At 46.0% G+C, this 22066-nt stretch overlaps 1 protein-coding gene and 1 long non-coding RNA gene across 2 annotated transcripts; one reads left to right on the plus strand and one right to left on the minus strand.

Moving 5' to 3' along the window:
- Positions 1-2877: 2877 nt before the first annotated feature.
- Positions 2878-7382, minus strand: LOC140420367 (uncharacterized). The gene is made up of 2 exons (XR_011946318.1): positions 6603-7382; positions 2878-3245 (listed from the first exon to the last, which is right to left on the minus strand). It is a non-coding gene; the product is annotated as an uncharacterized lncRNA (long non-coding RNA).
- A 207-nt stretch (positions 7383-7589) lies between these two features.
- LOC140420361 (uncharacterized) lies at positions 7590-13829 on the plus strand. Its single transcript, XM_072504374.1, has 2 exons — positions 7590-7758; positions 9586-13829. Exon 2 carries the CDS (start codon positions 9939-9941, stop codon positions 10860-10862), a length of 924 nt encoding a protein of 307 aa, XP_072360475.1. The 5' UTR covers positions 7590-7758; positions 9586-9938; the 3' UTR covers positions 10863-13829.
- Positions 13830-22066: the final 8237 nt, after the last annotated feature.

The raw sequence follows: 22066 nt of genomic DNA on the forward strand, positions 1-22066 counted from the left end.
CACAGTGGTTACATTGCCTCATGGCGCCGAGGTCCCAGGTTCGATCCCGGCTCTGGGTCACTGTCCGTGTGGAGTTTGCGCATTTGCCCCGTGTTTGCGTGGGTTTCGCCCCCCCACAACACAAAGATGTGCAGGGTAGGTAGATTGGCCACAATAAATTGCCCCTTAATTATGGGGAGCTGGTAGAAGGGCTGGGGGCCCCACTCGGGCTGGAGGGTTTGAAGGCCATGCAGTCGGGCAAGGCCTCGGGACCAGACGGGCACCAAGCCGAGTTCTATAAAAAATTGTCTGGAATATTGGGGCCGGTGCTGATGAAGGTCTTTAACGAGGCCAAGGAAAGAGGGGCTCTGCCCTAGACAATGTCACAGGCCATGATCTCGCTCATTCTGAAAAGGGACAAGGACCCGGGGCTATGTGGGTCTTACAAGCCGATTTCCTTGCTGAACGTAGATGCCAAACTTCTGGCCAGAATTTTGTCCTCCAGGATTGAGGTCTGTGTACCGGACGTTATAGTGGAGGATCAGACTGGGTTCGTTAAGGGCAGGCAGCTAGGGGCCAATGTAAGAAGGCTGCTAAACGTGATCATGGTGCCCCCGGAAGGTAGGGAAGTTGAAGTGGTGGTCGCGATGGAAAAAGCCTTTGACCGAGTCGAGTGGGATTACTTATGGGAGGTGCTGGAGTGGTTCAGGGTTGGAAGGGGCTTTGTTGACTGGGTTAGGATGGTGTACCGGGCTCTGGTTGCAAGTGTACGGACAAACAGGACGACTTAGGACTATTTCACACTGCACCGGGGGACAGGGATGTCTCCTCTCCCCACTGCTGTTTGTGCGGGGGATAGAGCCGCTGGCAATTGCTCGGAGGGCCTCAAGGGGCTGGAAGAGGTTGGTCCGGAGGGGTTGGGGACCGAGTCTCGCTGTATGCGGACGACCTATGTGGTAGCCACCACGCTCGACTGTTGTATGTCTCAGACCCAGAGGAGGGGATGGAAGAAATTATGGGAATTTTAGGGGAATTCGGCCGGTTTTCGGGGTACAAGCTTAATATGGGGAAGAGCGAGATGTTTGTGGTCCAGGCGAGGGGTCAGGTGAGGCGACTGGGGGAACTGCCGTTTAGAGTGGTAGGGGGCAGTTTTAGGTACTTGGGTATTCAGGTGGTGAGGGATTGAGGCAGGCTTCATAAATTGAACAAGGCCCGGTTGGTGGAACAGATGAAGGAGGATTTCCGGAGATGGGATGCGCTCCCGTTGTCTCTGGCGGGTAGGGTGCAGTTGGTAAAAATAATGGTCCTCCCGAGATTCCTATTTGTTTTCCAATGAACCATGTCCATATGTTCTGGGCATACCCAAAACTGAGGGGGTTTTGGCAGGGGTTTGCCGATGCCATATCCACGGTATTAAATACGAGGGTGGCAATGAGTCCAGAGGTGGCGATTCTTGGGGTGTCGCAGAATCCGGGAATCCAGGAGGAGAAAGAGGCGGACGTTCTGGTCTTTGCTTCCCTGGTAGCCCGGAGGCGCCTATTACTAGCATGAAGGGACTCAAAGCCCCCAAAATTGGAGACCTGGCTTTCGGACATGGCTGGCTTTCTCTGCCTGGAGAAAATTAAGGTCGCCATGAGAGGGTCTCTGTTAGGGTTCGCCCGGAGATGGCAACCATTCGTCGACTTCCTCGCAGAGAATTAATCGTCAGCAGAAGGGAAGGGGAGTTAGGCTCGCGTAGATTAGGGAGGTAAGTAATTGTAGGACCTGTGGGTGTGGGAGGCAGTATTTGTACTATGTTAATATTTTCCTTGTTATGTACATTGTTGATTTTGTTGCTGTTACAATGACAAAGAAATATCTCAATAAAATGTTTATTAAAAAAAAAAACCTTAATTGGAAAAAATTAATTGGGCACTCCAAATTAATAAAAATAAATAAATAAATCTCCTTTACTGTGCCTCTAGTGTAATCGCATCCTTCCTGTAATGTGGTGACCAGAACTGTCTGCAGTGCTCCGGCTGTGGTCTAACTGGTGTTTAATGCAGTTCCAGCACACTCTCCCTGTTCTTATATTCTTGGCCCTCGGCTATCAAAGGAAACTGTCCCACCTGCCTTCCTAAGCACTAATAACAGAGAGTGAGAGGCAGGTGAGAGTGACAGAGGGAGAGGAGGTAGCAGAGGGAATGAGAGGCACCAGAGAGAGAGAGGAACACCAGAGGCAGAGAGAGGCTGGAGCGAGAGGAGAGAAAAGAGAGAAATAGTCCAGTAAGTAACAAAAATAAGTAATGGAATTGAGTTCAGACACGGATCTGCATGAACTGACACCACTTTATTGACAGATTGCCAAGGTAGTCACTGTACTTGAATCAATGTTATTCACTTTTGGAATTGAATGAATTAAGGGTCAGATTAACTATATCACCCCAGTATCAGATAGGCCTGTTTAATACAGAACAGGGTTAAACCCAGTGTCCAATATTAGAGGTCTCTGTGGCTGTTGGATGCCTGGTTTCACTGTACAGCTGACAACCCACAGCTTCAGTGAACTCGTCGACCCAGGGTCTGTTTCTAAACCCTCATCACAATAGATTACCTGGTTAGCTATTTATATATGGTCATCATGGTCAGACAGTTAACACAAAGCTCAACCAGAAACGACGGTTCTTCTTTCTACTGATTCCAGTTCCGACAAGGGGTCACAGCATCTCCAGCCCTCAGCTCTGTTACTAGGCTGTCATTGACATGAGCAACAGAGAGACAGCAAGTTGCCTGAGGCTTAAATGGGAAGTTGAAACTTGTGACTCAAAACCAATTGTGTAAGATCTCTGAAAAGATCAGGAATTTTAAAAGATAAATTCTAACCCCAGTGAACAAATTAATGAGTCATAAGACAAAAACTTCAGGTTTTATGACTTTTACTGCAACAAACTAGAAACAACAATGCCTAAACACTATTTTTATAGGGAACGTATCCCTTAAACTATAAACAGAATGATGCCCTTTTACTTTTAACACAATCATAAATCACACTCCATGGTTACATCGCTGAAGTTGTCACTCAATTCTCCTGGAACCAGCCCAATGTGATTCTTCGTTCCTGTGTTTACTTCCATTCTGTTCCTTTGCCTGACAGGCAAACCTTCACCCCAGAAGTGTCTTTTGCAGTGATGGTTCTCCTGATGATATTCAGGTCCCGATAAGCCAAGTGACTCTTCCAAATCCTGAAGTGTCGTTCGGTTTTTTTCTGCAAGTCTTCATCTAATATCCTGTAAAAGGAATTTACAAATGGAAATTGAGAACAGGCAATTCTAGTTTCCATCCAACACACTCTCCCTCCATTCTCACTCTGTAATATTCATCCTCTTAATAGGACTTTAAACTAAAGATTGGGGGGGGAAGGGAAAGTCAGGGAACCAAGAGGTGAAGTAATCAGTGGGAAGCGTAGCTGCTTAGGAATACAAAAAAGCACGAAAAGACAAAACTCAGGAGAGGTTATGATAGTCCCCATCCCACAAAATATGACACAGTGTATGGAAAGGCTCAGTAAACCAAGGTCCACCACACTAAGAAAACAAAAAGGGACGGTCAATAGAGAATGAAAGGTGCTATATTTAAATGCGCGCAGTGTACGGAACAAGGTAGATGAGCTTGTGGCCCAGATTGTGACTGGCAGGTGTGATGTGGTAGGCATCACAGAGACGTGGTTGCAGGGGGTTCAGGACTGGCATTTAAACATCCAGGGATTCACAACCTATCGAAAAGACAGGGAGGTGGGCAGAGGGGGCGGGGTTGCCTTGTTAATTAGGAATGAAATTAAATCAATAGCACTAAACGACATAGGGTCAGATGATGTGGAGTCTGTGTGGGTAGAGTTGAGGAACCACAAAGGCAAAAAAAACATAATGGGAGTTATGTACAGGCCTCCTAACAGTGGCCAGGACCGGGGGCACAAATGCACCACGAAATAGAAAGTGCATGTCAGAAAGGCAAGGTCACAGTGATCATGGGGGACTTCAATATGCAGGTGGACTGGGTAAATAATGCTGCCAGTGGACCCAAGGAAAGGGAATTCATTGAATGTTTACAGGAGGGCTTTTTGGAACAGCTTGTGATGGAGCCCACGAGGGAACAGGCCATTCTGGACTTAGTGTTATGTAATGAGCCAGACTTGATTAAAGATCTTAAAGTAAGGGAGCACTTAAGAGGCAGTGATCATAATATGGTAGAATTCAATCTCCAATTTGAAAGAAAGAAGGTAGAATCAGATGTAAAGGTGTTACAGTTAAATAAAGGTAACTACAGGGGCATGAGGGAGGAACTGACGAAAATCGACTGGGAGCAGAGCCTAGTGGGAAAGACAGTAGAACAGCAATGGCAGGAGTTTCTGGGAGTAATTGAGGACACAGTACAGAGGTTCATCCCAAAGAAAAGAAAGGTTATCAGACGGGGGATTAGGCAGCCATGGCTGACAAAGGAAGTTAGGGAATGCATCAAAGCAAAAGAGAAAGCCTATAATGTGGCAAAGAGTAGTGGGAAGTCAGAAGATTGGGAAGGCTACAAAAACAAACAGAGGATAACAAAGAGAGAAATAAGGAAAGAGAGGATCAAATATGAAGGTAGGCTAGCCAGTAACATTAGGAATGATAGTAAAAGTTTCTTTAAATACATTAAAAACAAACGGGAGGCAAAAGTTGACATTGGGCCGCTCCAAAATGACGCTGGTAATTTTGTGATGGGAGACAAGGAAATAGCTGAGGAACTAAATAAGTACTTTGCGTCAGTCTTCACAGTAGAAGACATGAGTAATATCCCAACAATTCCGGAGAGTCAGGGGGCAGAGTTGAATATGGTAGCCATCACAAAGGAGAAAGTGCTAGAGAAACTAAGAGGTCTAAAAATTGATAAATCTCCGGGCCCAGTGGACTACATCCTAGAGTTCTAAAGGAGATAGCTGAAGAAATAGTGGAGGCGTTAGTTATGATCTTTCAAAAGTCACTGGAGTCAGGGAAAGTCCCAGAGGATTGGAAAATCGCTGTTGTAACCCCCTTGTTCAAGAAGGGAACAAGGAAAAAGATGGAAAATTATAGGCCAATTAGCCTAACCTCGGTTGTTGGCAAGATTCTAGAATCCATTGTTAAGGATGAGATTTCTAAATTCTTGGAAGTGCAGGGTCGGATTAGGACAAGTCAGCATGGATTTAGTAAGGGGAGGTCGTGCCTGACAAACCTGTTAGAGTTCTTTGAAGAGATAACAAATAGGTTAGACCAAGGCGAGCCAATGGATGTTATCTATCTTGACTTCCAAAAGGCCTTTGATAAGGTGCCTCACGGGAGACTGCTGAGTAAAATAAGGGCCCATGGTATTCGAGGCAAGGTACTAACATGGATTGACGATTGTCTGTCAGGCAGAAGGCAGAGAGTTGGGATAAAAGGTTCTTTTTCGGAGTGGCAACCGGTGATGAGTGGTGTCCCGCAGGGTTCGGTGTTGGGGCCACAGCTGTTCTCTTGATATATTAACGATCTAGATGACGGGACTGGGGGCATTCTGGCTAAGTTTGCCGATGATACAAAGATAGGTGGGGGGGCAGGTAGTATGGAGGAGGTGGGGAGGCTGCAGAAAGATTTAGACAGTTTAGGAGAGTGGTCCAAGAAATGGCTGATGAAATTCAACGTGGGCAAGTGCGAGGTCTTGCACTTTGGAAAAAAGAATAGAGGCATGGACTATTTTCTAAACGGTGACAAAATTCATAATGCTGAAGTGCAAAGGGACTTGGGAGTCCTAGTCCAGGATTCTCTAAAGGTAAACTTGCAGGTTGAGTCCGTAATTAAGAAAGCAAATGCAATGTTGTCATTCATCTCAAGAGGCTTGGAATATAAAAGCAGGGATGTACTTCTGAAGCTTTATAAAGCATTAGTTAGGCCCCATTTAGAATACTGTGAGCAATTTTGGGCCCCACACCTCAGGAAGGACATACTGGCACTGGAGCGAGTCCAGCGGAGATTCACACGGATGATCCCAGGAATGGTAGGCCTAACATACGATGAACGTCTGAGGATCCTGGGATTATATTCATTGGAGTTTAGGAGGTTGAGGGGAGATCTAATAGAAACTTACAAGATAATGAATGGCTTAAATAGGGTGGATGTAGGGAAGTTGTTTCCATTAGCAGGGGAGACTAGGACCCGGGGGCACAGCCTTAGAATAAAAGGGAGTCACTTTAGAACAGAGATGAGGAAAAATTTCTTCAGCCAGAGAGTGGTGGGTCTGTGGAATTCATTGCCACAGAGGGCGGTGGAGGCCGGGACGTTGAGTGTCTTTAAGACAGAAGTTGATAAATTCTTGATTTCTCGAGGAATTAAGGGCTATGGAGAGAGAGCGGGTAAATGGAGTTGAAATCAGCCATGATTGAATGGTGGAGTGGACTCGATGGGCCGAATGGCCTTACTTCCGCTTCTATGTCTTATGGTCTTATGGACTTAATTCTCTGAAGGTGCTGATTCAGGCTGACTGACAGATCCCCGCTCACTGCTTCCCATCTTGGAGAGGCCTGAAATTCTCCATGCAGACTGCCAGATATAAATATGTCTATATTACTGAACTCAAAATGTGTGGAACATACTGACCAGATTCACTTCCTTTCTCTTCAGTTGCTGCAAGTTACCAATGACCCCTCAGAATGAGAAAAGAAATGGAAAGATAAAGTAGGCTTGGAGCGGCTGCTGCCTCTTGTGGGGCATTCCAGAACGAGAGGCAATCGTCTTACGAAAAGCGGTAGCAAATTCAAAACAGTTGCAATTTAAAACAATTTTTTTAAAATTCCAATTAAGGGGCAATTTAGTGTGACCAATCCACCTGCTCTGTACATCTTTGGGTTGTGGGGTGAAACCTACGCAGACACGAGGATAAAGTGCAAATTCCACACAGTGACCCGGGCCGGAATCGAACCCAGGTTCTCAGTGCCGTAGACAGCAGTGCTAACCACTGGGCCACAATGCTGCCCTATTCAAAACAGAGTTGAGGAAAAACTGCTTCTCCCAAGGGCTGTGAATATGTGGAATTCACTACCCCAGAGTGTGGTGGAGCTGGGACAGTGAGTAAATTTAGGGAGGAGTTAGACAGATTTTTAATCGGGTTGAAGGGTTCTGAAGAATTTTCAGGACGGTGGAGATAAGGCCAGGATGAGATCAGCCATGATGGAATGGCAGAGCAAACTCGATGGGCCAAATGGCCTAATTCTGCTCCTATATCTCATGAACTTCTGAAAGGGGGAGACATTGATTTGCCCCCAGATGTTGCCCAGAGGAGGAAGTTTTCGTCTGAAACCCATTGTTCAACCTCCACATTGTGACATCACAAAGGAACTCATCCTCTAAATCAGCCAATAGGAATCCATCCGCTCCGCGGTGACGTTACTGCTTTAGAGCACATTCGCCCCCACCCTCTGTTTCCTCTCCCCCAACACTTCCTTGAGACGGTTTCCAGACGGCTGACAGTTCCGGCCGTCGGTGATCTCCCCACCCCCAGACCCGGGACTGCGCATTTCTCAGGGAGAGGGGAAGCTACGCATGCGTAGGGAGCTCACTTCCGCTGTCCTTACCTCTCAGGAGTTGACCAATGGTAAGACTTGGAGGACCGGAAAGACTCTGCCCCTCCGCCAATCAGAGCTCCCCCATTGTCTCAATCCGGAAGTTGGACATGGAAGTTTCTGCCGAGCAAAGCTGTTGTTCCTCCAACCCTGAATGAGCTTGAGCTTCACACAAACTCTTGTCTCCAACATCTGTGAGTAAAACACTTTCTTTTCTTCCCCTTTCCATTTCTTATCTCATTCTGATCTTTAATTGGTCACTTGCAGCAACTGGAGGGAAAGGAAGTAAATACAGGGAGGGTGCAGACTCTGCAAAGCTTGGCCCAGGTCTCTCTCTCTCTCTCTTAAAGACATTGACATCCTTTGTTCCCTCAGCTTGACACATTTATTTGGCTAAAAGGATGGTCTCTTTCCTAATTTTCATAATTAAAGGACTGGTTTCTCCAGGAGATGGCTGACATTTAAGGGGTCAGTAAACAGGCCAAATCCAACTCAGCCAATTACTTCCCTGTCGGAATACTCTCCATCATCAGCAAAGTGATGGAAGGAGTCATCAAAGATCCTATTAAGTGGCACTTATTCTGCAATAACATGCTCCTGGATGCTCAGTTTGGGTTCCGCCAGGGTCACTCAGCTCCTGACCTCATTACAGCCTTAGTTGAAACTTGGACGAAATAGCTGAATGCCAGAAGTGAGGTGAGAGTGACTCCCCTTGACATCAAGGCAGCATTTGACTGAGTATGGCATCAAGGAGCCCCAGCTAAACTGGAGTAACTCATAAAGGTTCCTCAGACAGCACCTTCCAAACCTACAACCACTACCATCTAGAAGGACAAGAGCAGCAGATACCTGGGAACCCCACCACCTGGAGGTTCGCTTCCAAGTTGCACACCACCCTGACTTGGCAATATATTGCCGTTCCTTCACTGTCCCTGGGGCCCAAAATCCTGGAATTTCCTCCCTAACAGCACAGGGGATGTAGGACAGCATGGTGGAGCATTGGTTAGCGCTGCTGCCTCACGACGCCGAGGTCCCAGGCTCAATCCCGGCTCTGGGTCACTGTCCATGTGTAGTTTGCACACTCTCCCCGTGTTTGCGTGGGTTTCGCCCCCACAACCCAAAGATGTGCAGGGTAGGTGGATTGGCCAGCTAAATTGCCCCTAAATTGGGAAAAAATGAATTGGGTCCTTTAAATTTATAAAAACAATTTTTTTTAAAAAACAGCACAGGGGATGTACCTACACCTCAAGGACTGCAGCAGTTCAAGAAGGCAACTCACCACTACTTCGGAAGGGCAACTGGGGATAGGCAATAAATGCTGGCCTGACCAGCATTGTCCACATCCCATAAATTAATTTTAAAATATTTAATATCGGACAGAGATATGTCCAGTGTTGTTATATAGTATGTATTATAGATATTATTGATGGTGCTGTAATAAAATACATGTATTATTAGTTCTAGTTTTGTAATATAGTACTGTACCTACATGATATATTTCCAGTCATACAGACATTGCAGCACTGACAGAATCCATTTGGGAACTCAAGTCAATGCTGACTCTCTGTACAGCAATCCAGTGAGTCCCATTCCCCCTCGATATCCCTGTTCACCTGCAAGTTTATTTTCTTCAAGTGACTATCCTATTTTATTTTAAATTATTGATCATCTGGACTTCCACAACCCTTGTGGGCAGTGAGTTCCCTGTCATGACCACTCCATGACTAAATAAAATTCTTCCTCAGAATTTCCCTATCTCTAATCAGTAAATGTACTTATATGGAGATTCTCTACTCTTGTACAGGTTTTAGTGAGTTTAGAGTTGTTGATCACCTTCAGGAGAATTGGGAGGGGCAATATTAGATACAGCAGAGTGAGAATGGAGGGAGAGTGTGTGGGATGGAGATTTAGAGCATTTCAGGGAAAGAGAGAGGAAAGAATGTTCGCTAGAAACTAGAATTGTCTGTTCTGAGTTTCTATCCTGTACTGACAATGATTACTATTGTAAAAGCTGTTTACAGGAAGTTCGAACAAGAGGAGTTCGAGGGCAATATCTCAAACTAAATGTCACGTCAAGAACTGACTGAGTCACTCAATTCGTGGGATCATCAGCCTCTGACTCTAGAAGGAGAAATGTTTGTCTATTCTGTCTGCTTCAAGAGATTTTAATCATCAGTGTGTCTGCAAAAGCACTGAGACACACACCCGTGTGAGACTGTTACAGAGCACTGACTGTGGAAAGAGCTTTAACCAGTGACACACCCGGAAAAAATAATACACCATTCATAACAGGGAGAGTCTGTATCGGTGTTCTGTGTGTGGATGAGGCTTCAACTGATCATCCAACGCGGTGAGGCGCAAGATCACCCGGACCATGGAGAAACCATGGAAATGTGAGGATTGTGGGAAGGGATTCAAAGGCCCGTGCGGGCTGGAAAGGCATCAATGCAGTCACACTGGAGAGTGGCCGTTCACCTGCTCTCGGTGTGAAAAGGGATTCACTGACATTGGCAGCCTGTGGAAACACGAACGAGTTCACACTGGGCAGAGACCATTCACCTGCTCTCAATGTGAAAAGGGATTCACTGACATTAGCAACGTGCGGAAACACGAACGAGTTCACACTGGAGAGAGACCGTTCACCTGCTCTCAGTGTGAAAAGGGATTCACTGACATTGGCAACCTGCGGAAACACGAACGAGTTCACACTGGGGAGAGGCCATTCACCTGCTCTGACTGTGGGAAGGGATTCACTCGGTTATCCCACCTGGAGACACACCATCGAGTTCACACCAGGGAGAGGCCATTCACCTGCACTGTGTGTGAGAAGGGATTCACTCAGTTACCCAGCCTGCAGAGACACCAGAGAGTTCACACCGGGGAGAGGCCATTCATCTGCACTGTGTGTGATAAGGGATTCACTCGGTTACCCCACCTGCAGAGACACCAGAGAGTTCACACCGGGCAGAAGCCGTTCATCTGCACTGTGTGTGATATGAGATTCAATCAATTATCCAGCCTGCTGAAACACAATGTCACTCACACCAAGAGCAGGCCCTTTAAATGCTCTGACTGCAGGAGGGGTTTCAAGAGCTCTCAGCTACTGATGTCCCACCAGCGCGTTCACTCTGAGGAGAGACCGTTCAGCTGCTCTCACTGCTCAAAGAGGTTTAGAACCTCATCCAACCTGATGAAACACGAGCGAGGTCACACTGGGGAGAGCCCGTTCACCTCTCCGACTGGGAAAAGCTTCACTCAGTCATCACTTGCTGAGCCACAATGTCACTCACACCAATGAGAGACCCTTTAAATGCTCCGACTGTGGGAGTGGGTTTAAAAGCTCTCAGGTACTGATGGAACACCAGCGCATTCACACTGAGGAGAGACCGTTCAGCTGCTCTCACTGCACAAAGAGATTTCAAACATCATCCACATTGCAGAGACACCAGCAAGTTCACACTGGAAAGAAGCCATTCACCTGCTCTCTCTCTGAGGAGGGATTCACTCAGTCGTTCAACAGGCTGAGACACCAAAGGGTTCACAAATGATAACAGGTTAGATTCTGCTGTTATTCCTGCTGTTAATCACATCCAGGACTGAACCTGGAATGGGTGTAGGGATTTGCCTCCTCGTCAACTCCTCCTGGTGCTCGGACGTGGTGATCCTGGTGAACTACTGCTGCCCGGACCAGGAATACCCGACTGTGAAGTACCGTCCAGACTACCTTCCACGGAGTTCACGTCGGCCATCATCACGGCGGTCTACATCCCACCCCAGGCAGAAGTGAAGAAGGCGCTTGATGAATTGTAACCGCTATAAATAACAACAAAGCAGAATACCTGGCGGCCATGTTCATCGTGGACGGTACTTTAACCAGGTCAACCTCAAGTGTACTGCCAAAATTCCACCAACACACCTCCTGTCCTGACAGGGACCCCAACATCCTTGACCACTGCTACACAAACATCGAGGGCGTCTGATGATCCATCCCCTGACTGCACTTCGGAAAATCGGACCACAATACGGTGCTCCTTCTCCCGGCATACAAGCAGAAATTTAAGCGGGAGAATCCGTTTAAGAAGGTTGATGCAACGGAAGAGCTCCTACGCGACTGCTTGGAGTCAGTGGACTGGACCATATTCAAGAACAAGGGAAGCACGGTAGCAGAAGTGGATAGCACTGTGGCTTCACAGCGCCAGGGTCCCAGGTTTGATTCCCTGCTGGGTTGCTGTCTGTGCAGAGTCTGCACATTCTCCCTGTTTCTGCGTGGGGTTCCTCCGGGTGCTCCGGTTTCCTCCCACAGTCCAAAGACTTGCAGGTTGGGTGGATTGGCCATGATAAATTGCCTTTGTGACCAAAAAAGGTTCAGAGGGGTTATTGGGTGACAGGGATAGGGTGGAAGTGAGGGCTCAAGTGGGTTGGTGTAGACTCGATGGGCCGAATGGCCTCCTTCTGCACTGTATGTTCTATGTTAACTCCGCAGCCAACCTAGACGAGTATGCCAGCACCGTCACAGACTTCATCAGTAAATGTGTAGAAGATTGCGTGCAAAAGAAGGTAGTCTGTACATTACCCAACCAGAATCCATGGTTTAATTGGGAGATTCACTCCCGACTGAAGGTGTCCAAGGCAGGCAACCCTGACCTATTCAAGAAATCTATATATGACCTCCGCAAAGCCAACAGGGACTCCCAAGTGACAATACCAAACTAATCTAGAGTCGCAGACTAACGACTGGGACTCTCATTGGTTGTCCCAGGTCGTGCACCCAGATCCTGCGCTGACCCACTGGCAGGTGTGTTTGCGGACATCCTCAATCTCTCCCTCCTCCGTTCAAAGGTTCCCATCTGCTTCAAGAAGACCACCATCATACCAGTTCCGAAGAAGAACCAGGCAACGTGCCTCAATGGCTATCATCCGGTGGCCTTGACATTGATCATTATGAATTGCTTCGAGATGTTGGACACATCAACTCCATACTCGCAGCATTCCTTGATCCACTGCAATTCGCATACCGCCACAACCGGTCCACAGCAGATGCCATCTCCCTGGCCCTATACTCGCCCCCGAAGCATCTCGACAACAAGGACTCCTACGTCGGACTCCTACGTCAGACTCCTATTCATTGACTACAGCTCTGCCTTCAACAGGGGCAGCACGGTAGCCTTGTGGATAGCACAATTGCTTCACAGCTCCAGAGTCCCAGGTTCGATTCCGGCTTGGGTCACTGTCTGTGCAGAGTCTGCACATCCTCCCCGTGTGTGCGTGGGTTTCCTCCGGGTGCTCCGGTTTCCTCCCACAGTCCAAAGATGTGCAGGTTAGGTGGACTGGCCATGCTAAATTGCCCTTGGTGTTGGGTGTGGTTACCGGGTTATGGGGATGGGGTGGAGGTGTTGACTTTGGGTGGGGTGTTCTTTCCGGGAGCCGGTGCAGGCTCGATGGGCCGAGTGGCCTCCTTCTGCACTGTAAATTCTATGAAAAACCATAATCCTAGCCAAGCTCATATAAGAACTCCAAAACTTCGGACTAGGCTCCTCCCTCTGCAACTGGATCCTTGACTTTCTGACCCATAGACCACAATCAGTAAAGATAAACAACACCTCCTCCATAATGGTTCTCAATTCAGGAGCCCCGCAAGGCTGCACTGCCTATACACACACACGACTGCATGGCAAAATTTGGCTCCAAATCCATCCACATGTTTGCTGATGACACAACTGTAGTGGTTCGGATCACGAACATCTCCACGATAGTCCTCTATACCGGGGCCCCACAAGGCTGCGTACTTAGCCCCCTATTACACTCGTTATACACACACGACTGTGTGGCAAAATCTGCTCCCGCTCCATCTACAAGTTTGCTGATGACACGACGTCATGGGTCGGATATCAAACAACGATGAGTCAGAGTCCAGGAGGGAGATAGAGAACCTAGTGGCATGGTGTAATGACAACAATCTCTTCCTCAATGTCAGCAAAACTAAGGAGTTGGTCATTGACTTCAGGAAGCGAAGTATCGTACACACCTCTGTCTGCATTAATGGGGCTGAGGTGGAGATGGTTAGCAGCTTCAAATTCCGAGGTGTGCACATCACCAGCATTCTGTCCTGGTCCACCCACATCAACGCTACAACCAAGAAACATATACTTAGGAAACTAAGGAAATTCAGCATGCCCACACTGATTGCCACATGGGCGGCACGTAACACAGTGGTTAGCATTGTTGCTTCACAGCGCCAGTGTCCCAGGTTCGATTCCCGCTTGGGTCATTCTCTGTGCAGAGTCTGCACGTTTTCCCCGTGTCTGCGTGGGTTTCCTCCGGGTGCTCCGGTTTCCTCCCACAAGTCCCGAAGGACGTGCTTGTTAGGTGAATTGGACATTCTGAATTCTCCCTCAGCGAACCCAAACAGGCGCCAGAGTGTGGCGACTAGTGGATTTTCACAGTAACTTCATTGCAGCGTTAACGTAAGCCTACTTGTGACAATTATGAAGATTATCATTGACTTTTACCAATTATTACAGGTGCACCAACTTTTACAGGAGCACCATAGAAAACATCTTATCTGGCTGCATCACAGCTTGTGTTATGGGCCAGGGTTCACAAAACTCCAAAGTATATCATAGAGTTCACCTGACCTACAATTGTTCATTGACTTTGGTTCCGATGAGCACAAGGGCTGCCTTTCAGGTGTTATTCAACAGAGGCCTTCACCACTTTTAATCAAAACAAGATTTATTCTACGAATTTAGTTAACATTTTTATAAACACACACAGTAAGCATTTTTATAAATTACAAACATAAATACCCCACACAGCTACAGTAATCTATGTATAACCCTTAATAAATTCCCCCCTTTAACTGTTCCAATTTAATAACAAGATCCCATAAACCAGTACCGCCTTTTCAAAGGTGTGTCCCAGCGCACAGCACTCACTCTTGTTTTCTTTCCAAAACAGCAGGTTTGAATTCCTTCCAGAAAGCAATTATTTATTTTCAAGTTATCAAGCAGTCTGGAAACAGCTTTTAAAATGAAGATAGAGAGAGAGGCCAAAATACTCCTCTTTCTGAGTACAGCAGCCAAAAATGTGAAAGCGAAAGCAAAACACTCAGAGCCACAAAACAGCCCCAAACCAAAGCGAAAGTAAATCCAACTCCCAGAGCCACAGCCCAGCTCCACCCACACAATGACATCACTGAAGCCATGTGATAAGACAAAAACATTTCTTAAAGGGACACTCCCATGACACTTGGTATGGCAACTGCTCAGCCCAAGACTAAGAAACTACAGAGAGTTGTGAACACAGCCCAGTCCCTTACACAAACCCGCCTCCCATCCATTGACTCTGTCTACACCTCCCGCTGCTTTGGGAAAGTGGGCAGCATAATCAAAGACCCCCCCACCAAGGTTATTCTCTTTTCCAATCTCTTCCATTGGGCAGGGGTTACAAAGTCTGAGATCTCGCAATAACAGATTCTAAACAGCTTCTTCCCCACTGTAACCAGACTCCTGAATGACCCTTTTTTTGGACTGAACTGATCTCTCCACACATCTTCTCTACTGAGTAGCACTACACTCCGTATGCTTCACCCGATGGCTATGTGTTTATATTGTGTATTTACCATATGTCCTATGTTTTTTCATGTATAAAATGATCTGTCTATATTGTACGCAGAACAATACGTTTCACTGTACCTCGGTGCACATGAATAAATTTAATCCGATCAAACTTTCTTCATTCTGACACTTGGTGAAGTGGGAGGGTCGGAGAGCTTCTTTCTGCTGGATTGGCCGGTCTCACGACTTTGCTTCCAGTGGGCTGATGCTCTTTGAGCCTGGGGGAGAGCACATTTCCACTGGAATGATCCACAAAGGCTGAAGTACATTTATTTTATCCTGGATAGTAAATAGTGTTATTCCCCCACTACAGGTGGATCTAAAAGAAACCAACTGGGTATTTACAACTATCGACAATGCTTTCATGGTCATCAATGACTTTTAATTCCAGATTTTTAATTAATTTACATTTCACCATCTGCCGAACCTGGATCCCTATTGCATTACCCTGGGTCTCTGGATTACTGGTCTGGCTATTGTTTTCCGAGATGTGTTTTGTGAGAGATGAAGTCACTATAGCCAATAAGTGAGCTGTTTTCGAGTTGTTTCCTTGACGTCCTGTACTTTCCCACTAACTTACAGACAAAACAGCTGCAACTGTACTGTGTATAAACGTGTGTTATTGTAACTACTCCCAGAGAATCTTCGGTTCGCTGAAGCATTCCCTGCATGTTTGTAATAAAGATTCCTAAACTTTAACCAACTCTAGACTCCGAGTGACATTTGTCCCAAAACAACCTGGTGTCAGGAACAGGATCCACTGACGGCTCTGGTTAAAGGAAAGTCCCCGTGGACAGCAGATACCGGGGTGAGTATTGTTTGTTTTATACCACCCGTGTTTAGTTCAGTCAGACTGACCACTGGGGACTCCTCAGAACCTCAGGGATCTGTTTCTGGTCTGTTTCTTTGACATCCATTCAATGTAATTTCAATAACTGGAACATTTCAGGCAGGGAATTGGCGGTTTTACACCAAGGATATGTTTGGGGGGGATGCTGAAGTCCCTGTGACCGAGAGGGTTTTGTAGCTGCTGAAAAATGAGGGGAGAAAGGCATACGGGAGGCTAAACAGAAAGATTTGGCAGTTGGACAGAGTTTGGCGTGTGTTCAGAGGTCCCAGATAGGGGTCAGCCAGCATCATCACATCAATGGATCTGCACAGAAAAGGTCCAACCAGATGGCGCTTATAAGGCCCAAGGTGAGGTTAGTGGCGCGGGGATTTGAAGAAGCTTTGGGCGATAAAGAGGTCAGAGTGGACTCGCCCACAGTGGGAAAGGTAATTTTGAAATTTCTTTGGCCCTTTTCGTGACATTTTCCCGGAACTTTCAGTCAAGAAACATAAAAGCTGCATTTGCGCTGGGGGATCACCTCCAGAGGGCAGTGTTTCTGCAACCCCCCAAGGTGCCAGATGCATGGAAGACTGAAGAAGTTCAATAAGTTTGTCTATGTTTTGAACGATGTTTTGAACAATGTTTCAGAGTGTATGGCACTTCTCAGTTAGATCAGTTTTGTTCAAGTCGGGTTGTCTCTACCTGAAGGCAGGAGCTGCCGTGCTTTATTGGTACCATGGCAGGAAACTCTCGGGCATCTTTATGATGCATGTTGATGACTGCCTATGTGGTGGTACTAGTGAGTTCCAAAATAATGTTACTGACAGGATCAGAACAACATTTAAGGCTGGAGTCAGGCTTCTGGGACCTTTAAATAAATTGGATTGGAAATCGGGCAGTGTGGGTCTGACGTGGCTTTACATCAACAATCTCACGGAGACAGTATGAACCCTGTCACAGTCAATGGGGCCGGGGCCTCACAGAAAGATGAAGATGTTTCCAAAGCTGGGACTGAGCTGCTGCAAAGTTGAATTGACGAATGGGGCACACAGGCAAGGCCGGATACAAGTTTTGATGTCTTCGAGCTGAGTTCTGTAATGAAACGTCCAGAAGTCGAGGATATTTAACGGGTGAACAAAACATTAAAAAATACAAGATGGAGAAATGTGTGTTGAAATTTCCATCTTTGAGTGAGCTGCAAAATATAAAATGGATTTTTTTAGTGATGCCTCACTCGGATGAGCCTGGCTCAGTGTCTGTACACTGAGTGATGTTTAAAAATCTCTTTCAGCAGAAGAACAGACAAACATTTCTCATTTTAAATTCAAAGGTCGATGATATTCAGCTCCCATGAATCGAGTGACTCTGTCACATCTTGATATGATGTTTGGTGTGAAATTTCTGTCTGTAACTCCTCCCCTTCTAATATCTTGTAAAAGGAGTTTACAAAAGCCATCACTTAGTGCAGGAATGTGAAATTTGATCCTATTGTAAGATCCGGGTTTGGATCCAATCTCAATTGTAACACTCAAATCAATTACACGTCAGACTGTGTTGTGAAAGTTACCTGCAGCTCCTGACTAGTTACAGACCATTCCGGGTACAAGAATGTTGTCACAGAATTTATTAAGTTAATTGTAATAAGTACAAAATCACAATAATTAACAAAGGCTGTGGATCAGTCCGTTCACTCTGGATCACCAGCTCTCAGCTTCCAGGTGACTGTGGAGCTGTCTCTTGTTCTATTGGCTGAAGTCTATCCTCTTGCTTCATGTTGTGTTGTGCACCGAGCTCCAGAAAATTGTAGCTCATTAACCCTTTCTAGTACCTACCTCTACGCATGGCTGGTAGTATCCTGTGGTTCTGATTGGCCCAAGCAGCCCATGATCAGTCCCTGATTGGTTAAATGGGGTACGATCAATGTCTGATTGGTCTCTGAAGGATATCGGTCACCTTGCTGATGTGTGATGTCACTTTCTCATTGTGGTGTCACTTTCTCATGATTAATATTCGTCAGGCTCATCGTCCTAACTGATACCATAGCACCACTGAATCTCTAGAGTGCAGAAAGAGGCCATTCAGCCCACCAAGTCTGCACCGGCCCTCTGAAAGAGCACCTCATCTAGGCCCACTCCCCCACCTTATCCCCATAACCCCACCTAACCTGCACATCTTTGGACTGTTGGAGGAAACTGGAGCACCCAGAAGAAACCCACGCAGACACAGGGACAACGTGCAAACTCCACACAGACATTGACGCAAGGCCAGAATTGAACCCGGGTCCCTGGTGCTGTGAAGAGGTTGTGCTAGCCATTGTGCCACTGTGCCGAGATGATACATCTTCAGGTGTCATGTGTAACTTCTTCGTGATTGTCAATGACTGAAGCAAGTTACTTAAATACAAATAACTGAAAGTGCACAAGATACACAAACTTAAACTAATACAGCAATTCCTACTGAACACAAAATAAATTTGTGAAGGTGATCGGTGTGCTAAAGTTCGAGCAGCAAGATACACGTTACAAAATATCATTTTCTGTTCATAAATTACATGTTCACAAGAAATAAAAGTCACAGAAAAGACATAACTACAACACCATTACAGGAACTGATAAAACCACAATAATGCAGAAAATCTGTTGTACAATTTGAAGGAAAGTCACTATTTTGCAATAAGTTAAAAAGCAAATACAATTTAAGACAGCATTTCTCTAGCATCGACACGTAGTAATAATAATAATAATCGCTTATTGTCACAAGTAGGCTTCAATGAAGTTACTGTGAAAAGCCCCTAGTCGCCACATTCCGGCACCTGTTCGGGGAGGCCGGTACGGGAATTGACCCCGCGCTGCTGGTCTTGTTCTGCATTACAAGCCAGCTGTTTAGTCAAATCCTGCAATAACAGAGATTCTCATTCATCATTAGTCTTGTGGTAAAACCATAAAATTAAACCTACTTTGGCCGAAGACAATATGGCACAAGTCACTTGTCAAGGACGAGTGCACCTGAATACAGAGACTCAGAGTGAGATACCGTATTGAGTGAATTGATTCATACACTTTGATTCTGCGATAACTGAACATAACTAAAACAAAACTATTAAAATGAATAAACATTGACTTACATAATAATCTTTATTGTCACAAGTAGGCTTGCATTAACACTGCAATGAAGTTACTGTGAAAAGCCCCTAGTCGCCATATTCCACCGCCTGTTCAGGTACACAGAGGGAGAATTCAGAATGTCCAAATTACCTACCAGCACGTCTTTCAGGACTTGTGGGAGGAAACCGGAGCACCCGGACGAAACCCATGCAGACACGGGGAGAATGTGCAGTATTATGATCACTGTTACATAGATGCTCCATCACCACATATTTATTGATTAAGCCTGTCTCACTGCACACGGAGGTCTTGGATTAACTGCTCCCTGGTTGGCTCCAGAAGGAACTGCTCCAAGAAATTCTCCCCAAAAATCTTTATTAACCGATGTTCCAGGCTATCTCTGCCTATCTGACTCTCCCAATCTATATTCGATTAAAGTCACCCATGATTATTGTGGTACATTAATTACAAGCCTTATTTAATACTTCCTGTACACTCTAGCTACAATGTAACTACTGTTAGGAGGCCCATTAACTACTCACATGAGACCTTGTAACTTATTATTTCTTATCTCGAGCAAAGCTGATTCCACACCCTGAACCTTCAGGCTAAGTTGATCTCTCAGTACTGAACTAATGTAATCCTTAATGAACAGGAGCAATCCCATCATCTTTTCCGAGCTTCATGCATTCCAATATGTCAAATACCCTTCAACATTTAGATTCAGCCTTGGTCACCTTTCAAACAAGTCTCTGTAATGTCTATCGGGACACACATTTATCTCTCTCTGTGCTGACAATTCTTTTTTTATAATTTAGAGTACCCAATTCATTTTGTCCAATTAAGGAGCAATTTAGCGTGGCCAATCCACCTAGCCTGCACATCTTTCAATTGTGGGGGTGAAACCCATGCAAACACGGGGAGAATGCGCAAACTCCACATGTCAGTGACCCAGAGCCAGGATCGAACCTGGGACCTCAGCGCCGTGAGGCAGCACTGCTAACCACTGCGCCACCGTGCTGCCCCATCTGCGCTGACAATTCATCCAAACTCTGTCAAATGCTGCGCGCATTTTCAATCCATTTTCAGGGGTTCAATAATCCAATAGGGATTTCAACTGAAACCTCTTTACCCAGCGAGTGGTGAGAATGTGGAACTCGCTACCACAGCGAGTGGTTGAGGTGAACAACATGAATACTCCTGTATCTTGACAAGGGAGAAAGGAATAGAAGGATATGCTGATGGGGGAGATGAAGAGGGGTGAGTGGAGGCTCATGTGGAACATAAATACTAACAGAGACCAATTGAGCCGACTGGCCTGGCCCTGTGCTGTAGACTCAATGGAACAGAGACAAATGTATTTATTTTAGATCTACCTGTAGAAGTATGATTTTAAAAAATTCTTGGGATGTAGGCATCACTGGCTGGGTCAGCATTTGTTCCCCAATCATAATTGCCCTTGAACTGAGTGGCTTGCTAGGTCATTACAGTGGGGGACAGTTAAAAGTCAACCACATCTGTGTGGCTCTGGAGTCACATGTGGGCCAGACCGGGTAAGGATGGCAGATTTCCTTCACTAAAGGACATTAGTAAACAGATGGGTTTTTACAACAATTGATAATAGTTTCATGGTCATCATTAAACTTTGAATTCCAAATTTTTATTGAATTCAAATTTCACCATCTGTCCTGGTGGGATTCGAACCCCAGAATAATACCTGGGTCTCTGGATTACTCGTCCAGCGGCAATACCACTAGGCCACTGCTTCCCCCATACTATCCAGGATAAAATAAACACAAAGCCGTGAGACTGTCCAGAATGTACCTGTTGTATAGAACATTGGTCAGACCGCAGCTGGAGGACTGTGTGCAGTTTTACTGCCCTGGTCGCCAGAGGGAAAGGGCAACAAAGGTTCACCAGACTTGTTCCGGGGATGGCAGGACTGCCCTTTGAGGAGAGATTGGGGAAACCTGGCCTGTGTTCTCTAGTGTCAAATAATGAGAAGTGATCACAATGAAACCTACAAAATCCATAAAGGAATAGACAGGCGAGATGCAGGTGAGATGTTTCCCCTGGTTGGGGAGTCTGGAACCAGTGGACACAATTTCAAAATAAGGGGGAAGCCACTTAGGATGGAAAGTGAGTGGGAAAAGATCTGGGAAATGGAGAACATTGTGGGAAAATGTGAAATTGTCCATGTTGGCAGAAAGAATAAAAAAGCTTATTATCTGAATGGTTAGAGATTGCAGAGCTCTGAGATTCAGAGGGATCTGGGTGTCCAAGAGCATGAATCACAAAAGGCGAGTATACAGGTACAGCAAGTAATTAGGAAAGCTATTAGAATGTTATTGTTTATTGTGGGGGAATTGAATACAAAAGTAGGTTATGCTTCTGTTCGCATGAATGAATCCAAAAGAATCCCTCGACATTCAGGTCTGCTTCAAACATCACAGTTTATTGTTGTAACGCCGGCGGGGAGTAATTCTCTGGGCAAAGGCAGATACCTCTCGACTGAACAAAGGGAATCATCATTTTTTATACAATTTCAAATAGTTAGTCAGCCCAACTCAGCCGGACACGATCCAATCACAATGATTGTAGGTTGCACACATTGACTGGTAGATCCAATGAAAGTGGTTACTGGGCAGCAGGGAACTGAGTGATCAGCTCATGGACAGCTAGGGGGTTACTCATGAACTCATGATGCCTTCCAGACCCCCTCATCGACCGTCCTTGGGTCTTGAGTATACATAACTCCCTTATCTTAACCTTGTTACTGGCTGGTACCACTGTCAGAATTTCGTAAGAGCATCCCCCTTTGTGAGAAAGAGAGAGAGAGCTGACTGGTGGTGATTTAATCTGAGGGTCACCACACCTCAGACGAGGGGCAATGTTGAGGAGGCAGGGCCTTCTTGGATGACCTCAGCTGGTATGGAGTAGAACCCACGCTGTT

Source organism: Scyliorhinus torazame, chromosome 5, assembly GCF_047496885.1.
Source record: "Scyliorhinus torazame isolate Kashiwa2021f chromosome 5, sScyTor2.1, whole genome shotgun sequence".
Classification (NCBI taxonomy): domain Eukaryota; kingdom Metazoa; phylum Chordata; class Chondrichthyes; order Carcharhiniformes; family Scyliorhinidae; genus Scyliorhinus; species Scyliorhinus torazame.